The sequence below is a fragment of the Strix uralensis genome, chromosome 4 (assembly GCF_047716275.1).
Source record: "Strix uralensis isolate ZFMK-TIS-50842 chromosome 4, bStrUra1, whole genome shotgun sequence".
NCBI lineage: Eukaryota > Metazoa > Chordata > Aves > Strigiformes > Strigidae > Strix > Strix uralensis.
In genome coordinates, this window is record NC_133975.1 from 43,563,467 (window position 1) to 43,571,365 (window position 7,899).

The following is a 7,899-nucleotide window of genomic DNA, read 5'->3' on the forward strand; positions in this document are numbered from 1 at the left end:
TTGTCTACAGACTGACTCTCAGTACCTTAACAGTCTTATTAATGACTTGAAAACTTTATAGTACCCTATAAAAAAACCTTTGTGTCTTTTGCTTTCTTAGCAAAAAAACTTTGTAAGAAAGTTTGCTGTTCAAGTTATGGAAGCATGGATGTTTTCAAAATTCAAATACTAGGAAAACTAAGTTCATTTGAGGCAATATGTATCATGGTGAATTCTCACCTGAAAGACAGATCAGGTTTTTTTCTCCTAGTTGCATTACCTGTGGATATGAGTTGGCAGAGCAACTCTTTCTCCCTGTGCCATCCATTGGCATAGAGATGGAGGAGTGGGTGGGATTCACCTCACCTGTTACGACAAGCTAATAATGAAGTGTTTAGTCTGAAGTATTTGCCCTAAGTTCTAGTCAGTGTACCAAACAGATGTGCTTCTCTCTAGTGACTGCAGAGGGAGTCTAGGGTGACTTGGTCAGGTTAAATATCTAACCTACAGATGGATAAAATTAGGTGAAAAGGTCTTTAGTATTAATTAATAGTAATTATTTTTCTTCACTAAGAGTGGTCCCTCTGTTGCTACTACTCTATTTGACAACTCAAAAGTATTAGTAACACCATGTTAGCTGTCATATTGTTGAAGGTTAAACTTTTAGAACAATGTAGCAATATTACCCTTAGGTCAAGAAAGATGTTCTTTATATATGTTAAAGCCAAAGGCCCTAATCAGAAGAACAAGTAGAAGCCACCTTTGAGCAAGGACATCCCGGAGCAATTAGACCTTGAAGAGGGTACACTGCCAACTTGGCAAGCAAACTCAAGTATCCTTGACTGAACTACCCTCATTATAACACTAAAACTCACACCTATAGGTCAAGAAGACTCTTACCTGTGTGAAGACCCTTTCCCTGAGTATGTGTAGTAGTAGAAGTGTTGTGCCAGTACTATTATAATTGTATGTAAATTACTAACCAATCATCGTAGAGAGGATGGTCTTGGAAAATTACTAACTCTGGAAGTTTTGTGTATGAATGTAGTGCGAAAAGTCCCATTGGTGTGTTTGATTTGTGGGAAACCACAGAGCACCTAGGCTTGCACACCCCTAAAATAAATAAGTAATGTCTCTCCTGCATGTGTGATTATTGACCTCTTGTACACCGGGCGACGAATCCACTTTTCAGACAATATTACCTAACCCAACAACAACAAAAGAATTAATAGAAGTTAACAGCTTGTGTTGCCCTAGTGTCCACATCAGTACCACTGGCAGACTGAAATATCTTACTGAGAGGGAAGGAACAATCTAAGAGAAGAAATACAAGAAGGAGCATTCCCTGGCTGTCATAATTGTGTGACTTTTTACAATTCCTCTTTCTTGCTTCATGAAGTCTGAAGGAGAATGAACAACTGGAATGTTTTTGCACCCGCAAGTGTGATTCTTGTCCTTTTTTCCAAGCAGATATTAAAAAACCCCAAACAAAACAAACAACTATTAATGACGTGACATGGCTATGATATTGCTTGATGGGCATTACAATTATATTTTGGGGGTAAGCTTCCTAATGTGTTGGCCAGGCTCATCACGTAATTCCTTTGTTTGGCATACTTAGATCTACAGCTTCTCTTGGCTTAGAAGATCAGGTGGTTTCAATCTAAGCTTGAGTACATAACCAATGTACTCAATGTGTTGAGGTACAACTTTTCCCACTTTGTATGCAAGAACAACTGAACACACTTGATGTCTCTATAAACGATCTTTTGACCCAGTGAAAATTTCAGTGTCTCAATATTCAGCTTCTCTGGGCTATATTTCCATTGAAGACTCAGGTAAGGATAAAGGCAATGCTGTTGTCTTCATGAGTCACAAACAAGACTCTCTGGAGATATTTTCTACAAAGTAACTTTTCACCTTGAAATGAAAGCATATATAAGCACATATAGCCCTAACATGACTTTTCAGAGCTGTACTTTTTTAATGTTATTGACTTCACAGCAAAAGATATGAAGCAATTTAAAGCACAACGTGTGTTACAGGAAAATGATTGCTACATTTCTTTAAGGAAATGTTGAGAACTTTAAAAGAATTAGGTAGTCTTCAGATGTAACTAAAGAACCTTACAGGAAGTTCTGAATGGGGAACTACAAATTCTATCTGGTCCAAATAGGGCTTTTTGAACAAAACTTTCCTTTGAGAATATCAAGTATGCTCTGCTGACTTTAAACAAAAATAGGTTGTGAAGAACTATATAAACCTCTGTGTGCGTTAAGCAATCATACTAGAATTAAGGCTCAAACCCGTGAAGTGGCAAACACTGTCTGTGCACTGCTGGTTGACCTTAATTTCTATTAGGTTTAGAACGAAAGGAAGACAGTGGAAAGCATTATGAGTTATTCATAATAAGAATGAACCAAAACACCTAAACCAAACTTACACAGCAGTTACTTTTATATTTTGTCATCGAACAAAAGCAAATGCACATAAATTTCACTACAAAGTATCAAAAGAAGTTTTGAAATTGGGACCACCTTAATGTCTTTTGGAACTGCTTTACACAAGAGGATATTTGGCTGGATTTAGAAAATTTTAGGTTATCTCATAGTATAGACCCCAAATCCCATTGGTATGGGGCTTGGAGACATTCTCATTAATTGACGGTAAAAACTGTATCAACTGCCTGATACGTGCTCTTCAGGGGCAAATTATGAATTCTTTCACCTAGACTAATGAGGTAACAGTCACACAGAATGTTGTCAGAGCCAATTCTGTTTCTAATTTTGCCATGTGGCTCTTGAATCAAGTAGAACTTCATTTCCCAAGCATAAAACAATGAAACACTCTAGAGAACTAAAGAGGTCAGAATCTGTTCTTCCATGTGCTTACTACCACTGCGTGATCCACTGTTCTTATGTGACTACCTCTAAGCAGGTCCACTGTGATACCTGTCCTTCGGTACCTTCCACAATCAGAGGATGATGATATCCAGTGACTCAGTTAAAAGGCATGCACTTACCTGACATCAGGGACTGGGTTGCCAGTAACTCGGCACTCCAGCAATACTTTGTTTCCTTCAGCAACTTCCTGGCTCCGGAGCTTCTGAGTGAATTGAGGTGGTGAAGATTTATTCTCTTCCATGTTGATGAAGGGTTGGCAAAGGACCATTTTGCTCTGAGTGATGCTCTCCCTTTCAGCAAAGTGTTCTCCGTTCAGATGAGCCCCAGGTAATTTTGTCTCAGGCTCAGTCTCTTGATGTGGCTTGTCAAACTCCTGGTTCACCAAGGCAGTTACAGATGGTTGTTTCTTTTTAGGAGACAGGTATCCACTGTCTGGAGAAGACGAGTCCCCATCAGGGCTTCGGCCTCTTGTCTTTGCTGCCTGTCTAAATATAGATGACAGTTCCTCTATGAATGTGGCAGCTTTGTCACACAGCTTGTTCCTGAAAGGAACTTCTCCCTGGGATGCCAATTTGGACTTTGGGTTTGCCCTAGGCACACCTGGACCATCTTTCTCCAAATGTTTCAGGCTTCTAATGAAGCTGGGACTAGCAGTTAGCAAAGGTGAAGTGCTTGCTTGCCTCCGGGAAACTGTAACAAAACTACCTGCTGTTTGAGGTGCGGTGGATTGCTCTTTCTGATTCCCTGGGGGAAGGTGACTTGCAGCAGATGAAGTCGGACTGCTTGCTTGAGGCCTCTGTAAAGCATCTTGCTTGTGCAGTTTGGTATCACTGAAAGAAGGATGTTCTGAAGTGCTAGAAAGAGAGGTGTTTAAATAATGAGTGAAGTCTGGCGCTGCATTCTGATCCTCCTTCATGGAATTGGCAATGGCTTCCTGAGCTATGTCAAGGCTCTTACATATCTCCTCCTGGGTAAGGAAGGCAGAAAGTTCATTTGAAAATTCCCCATTCTGTATGTCTGATAGGGGATCATACAAAAAGTAGGATGAAGCTTCCGACATATTTTCAGGATATCCCTTATTGGTGCCTCTTTCTGCACAGTAAGCCTCCTTCAGCACTGAAGAAAGAGGCAATGCCTGGCCACAGCTTCTGTCTTGCATCCTGGAAGACATAAACACAATTCCTTAATGAAAAAACTTCTCCATAAAAAAACCTCTTAGATCCTGGTTCCCATAAACTGCGACACCAAAACTGGGAGAAGAGCAGAACCCAACAGTGCATGAAATACTGTAAGCCTTGGTTTCTATTAGAATGGGCCAGGGTTGCAAATTGTCTAGGTGAAAATGAGAGCACTTAGGAGCAATTTTTCTCATGCATCTTCTATGAAAAACTATGAAGATATCTTTTTTCTGTACACTGCCTAGCACAAGTTCAATTCCACTGGACCAATCTGAGTGACTTGTTACTTCACATCAATGCTATTATACATTTTTTCTGTTTTTAGGCTTCTGATGATTTGTGGAATATATTTACTTTTCTCCTTCCCATAACACTTCCTTCCAGACACTAAACCATCAAATTCTGAGAGGAAAAGTGTTCCAGCTGAAACCATTATGAGAATCTACACAAGGATGTTTGGATTAGAAATTCCAAATTATCCTTTCTGTTTAATGTTGGCAATGTGTTTAATAATATTTTAGATCTTCTGTTAATGTTTTTAACTTGTTACCTTTCAATACAATTTAGTAGCACTTTCCTCAACACTGGCAAGTGGAATATCAAACTACCACATGCTAAAACTAAAACACCAAAGAAATAGATTTCACAACCCATGTATCATCCTGCACCATATAAGTGTATAACATATATTCTGTACCAGTTTCACAAAGTACAGAAGCATCTATACATCTCCAGCTTTCCCACATGATTTTAGAAAGAAGGTGAGTGTTCTCTGCCTCTGTAAAACCAGCAAGAAACAAGACATTAAGGAAACTGCTCTTTTCCCAAGGGAAGGATCTGCCTGAAACTCTCCTTATTGAAATTTATTTGTCCTGCTGGTCACTAGATTGTGAGTGATCTGATCTTAAAAGTAATTGTTACTTCTGCAAAGCATTTAATTAAGTTGAACATCAGTGTTTTTACCCTTGAAAATCCTCTTCTTATTATGATAATTTCTATGAGATTAATTGTGCACAAGATTTTAAAAAATATTATATTTTCTTAATGGTCCAGAGTATTTCTCCACTGATAGACAGGTGGCTTGACAGTCATGAGATGCACTCGGATGTATTTTACATCAGCTTGTGCAAGCTCCAATTACCTTTAGTCACTTCACCAGGGCTTACCCGGCATGTAGTCATTAACTGACTGATAGATTATTGGAATTCTTGGCCTGGCATATGCATCCCTTGATATGCCTGCTTCTCTCACCAACAGATTACACCTCAACATACAAAAGAGATGTATAAGGAAACCAGAGCATTTTAGGATTTGATCTATGTTTTTACAGAATACAGTGATAGGGTTATTCTTTGCTGGGGTTACATCTTTCTTTCCTTTTATCTGTGTTTACAGGGCAACAAATATAGCAACCATGCCAATCTCTTGTCAACAAAATCTAAAAAAGTATATACAGTATAACTGACTATCACATAGCAGCTTTAAAGAATGAATCTGAGAAGCCAAGCAAACAGTTGGTCTAGAGGCTCAGCTGTTAAGGCATAAACTGGATGAATGCCAGGGAACCAAGGGTTAAACCTGGAGAGTTTCTGTCTCCTTAATCTTTGTTATTTTTTAAAACTTTGTATTCAAATGAACAAACCTGCTAGTTTACTATTTAGATAACTTGTGAATATCTGTGCTTCAAATGATATCTTTATTTAAATCTGATTCACACTAGTTCCTAGCTTGCTCACATCTCAAAGTGACACATTACATACTCAGATAGATAGACTTCTCTGATTTCCAACACCAAGCTGCTCTGGTGTTTCAATGGATTATGAGTCGGAGAACAATTTCATCTATTGCTAGCCACCCGACACGATGATTAAAATGAATGTATTATGAATTAGCATATCACCTCCTAGTTTTATCATCAAAAAAATATAATGGCAATATATGTCATAATTTTCAAAGCCCAGTGTCTAAATTTAGGTAAATCAATCTGTAGCTGGGTATTTAAATTAAGCCAATGAATTTAAATATGTGCTGGTTATTGGCAATTTCTAATGCTGATAAGCCTTCTTGGTAAGAAAAGTCTGATGTCTAAAAATGGATTTATATATCTAGCTTTAGACAGCTGAATGGAAGCTTCCAGTATAAAGACTTTTTTTTCAGCCATACTGTAATATATAACACCACTATTCTTTTGGAGCAACTTGTAACCACAGTGAACTGGAGGTGAAGTATCACTGACCCTATCAAGTAGCATATAAGATCATAATTAGAAATTTTGAATGCTATTTCTAGCTTCTCCAAGTTAGACTACAATGTATTTATAACAGTTTTCATCATCATTACTTATTAGGTAACCTGCAAAGCCATGTACTATATCATTTAAAGACACAAACATAAAATACAATGTCACATGCAGATCAGTGTTTAGGTATGCTTCCAGCATTATTACATATAAACTATTTATGGGGTCCTATTTGCTATACATTTAAAAATTACTCACAAGTAAACACACATTTTAATATCACGTTGTTTAAATATTTACTCAGAAAATAGTATAGATGCTCTAATGAATAATATAGTAAATAGTAAATTCAAAACGTACTGGATTATAATAATCTCAGAAGACATTTGAATAATTAATCAAATTAAGGTATTCAAGAGATAAATAATGAAAGATGGAAAATCATAGAAAATCAAAGGACTCATTTTGGGAAAAGTATAAGCATCCTGAAATTGCGGAACCTGTCCAGTGAAAAATTATTACTTAAAAAAATATGACCCAAAGCCAATCTGTTCAAAGGAATACTATGAAGGAAGAAATGTATCTGGTAAGATTTTTTTAAAACAAAAGGCACATATTTTTCCTCTGAATTTTGAAATCCTGCAGAATTACTCCCCATAGTACGATAATTAAATTTAGCAGAAAATATAAAACAGACCTTACAATGAATGGCCCAAAATGATGAGTCTCAAGTATAAGTAATAGCGGGTAAAGTTGGTTTTTTTCCTTCTTTATCTAAGTAGGCTTAAAGTTGCTCCAGCTATTCAGGAAAGATTGCTTGGTCCTCAGTAAGCATCGAGAAGACTGTGGCCTGTGTGTTACATCTGTCCTCTGTGACTGTGTAATTCTTACCCCACTCATCTATATTTGGGAACTGAACTCATGTTTCAGCAGACTGCCGCTATCTGGAATTCCAACAGAAGCAACGTTAGGCCTGGAAGTGGCACAAAGTTCTGTGCACTTACTACTCAGAAATTCAGAGAACTTAATCACTTAAATGAGCAATTTTTGTTATATTTAACATAGTTTTTAAGGCTGTTTTAAAATATTATTCTGGAATTTTAGGATGTGACTTTTGCTCATTATTAAAGGACCTACTCCACAGGTCATAGAAAACACAGTGTGTAGAAGTTAATTTTTAAAAAATTATTTCTTTCTACAGCATTTTGTCTTAACAGATTTTATTTTTTTTAACAAAATTAACTATTTTTATAACAATAAATAAAATAATTAGCTTTTTCTACTTAAAGCAGATTAAAATTAATAGCTTCCTTGTGCACCTTAAAATCTTCCAGGAAAAGAAAAAAACATAGAATCATAGAATCATTTAGGTTGAAAAGACCCTTAACTTTTTTAGAGTTATCAGCGCAAATCATACATCTTTTTGTAATACTAAAAATTATTAATCTGTAACCATATACTACACTGTATAAATAAATTTACCTACTGAATTTTTACATCTCAAATGAAGTAATCCTATCACCAGAAGAGAAGTAATCTTCTCCCTCAGAAATGACACACAAACCCGCAGGAAAACATGTATGCTTCAAAAAGACCCCAC

At 36.8% G+C, this 7,899-nt stretch overlaps 1 protein-coding gene across 5 annotated transcripts in view; it reads right to left on the minus strand.

Moving 5' to 3' along the window:
* PALLD (palladin, cytoskeletal associated protein) overlaps positions 1 to 7,137 on the minus strand; it is a 206,956-nt gene extending 199,819 nt beyond the window's left edge. For all 5 annotated transcript variants that reach the window (XM_074866506.1, XM_074866505.1, XM_074866503.1 and 2 more), the window contains exons 1-2: positions 6,997 to 7,137; positions 3,002 to 4,042 (exon numbers count right to left, since the gene is read on the minus strand). In XM_074866506.1, the coding sequence (XP_074722607.1) occupies positions 3,002 to 4,041 (1,040 nt within the window). In that variant the 5' untranslated portion in view covers position 4,042; positions 6,997 to 7,137. The remainder of the gene's footprint in view (positions 1 to 3,001; positions 4,043 to 6,996) is intronic.
* Positions 7,138 to 7,899: the final 762 nt, after the last annotated feature.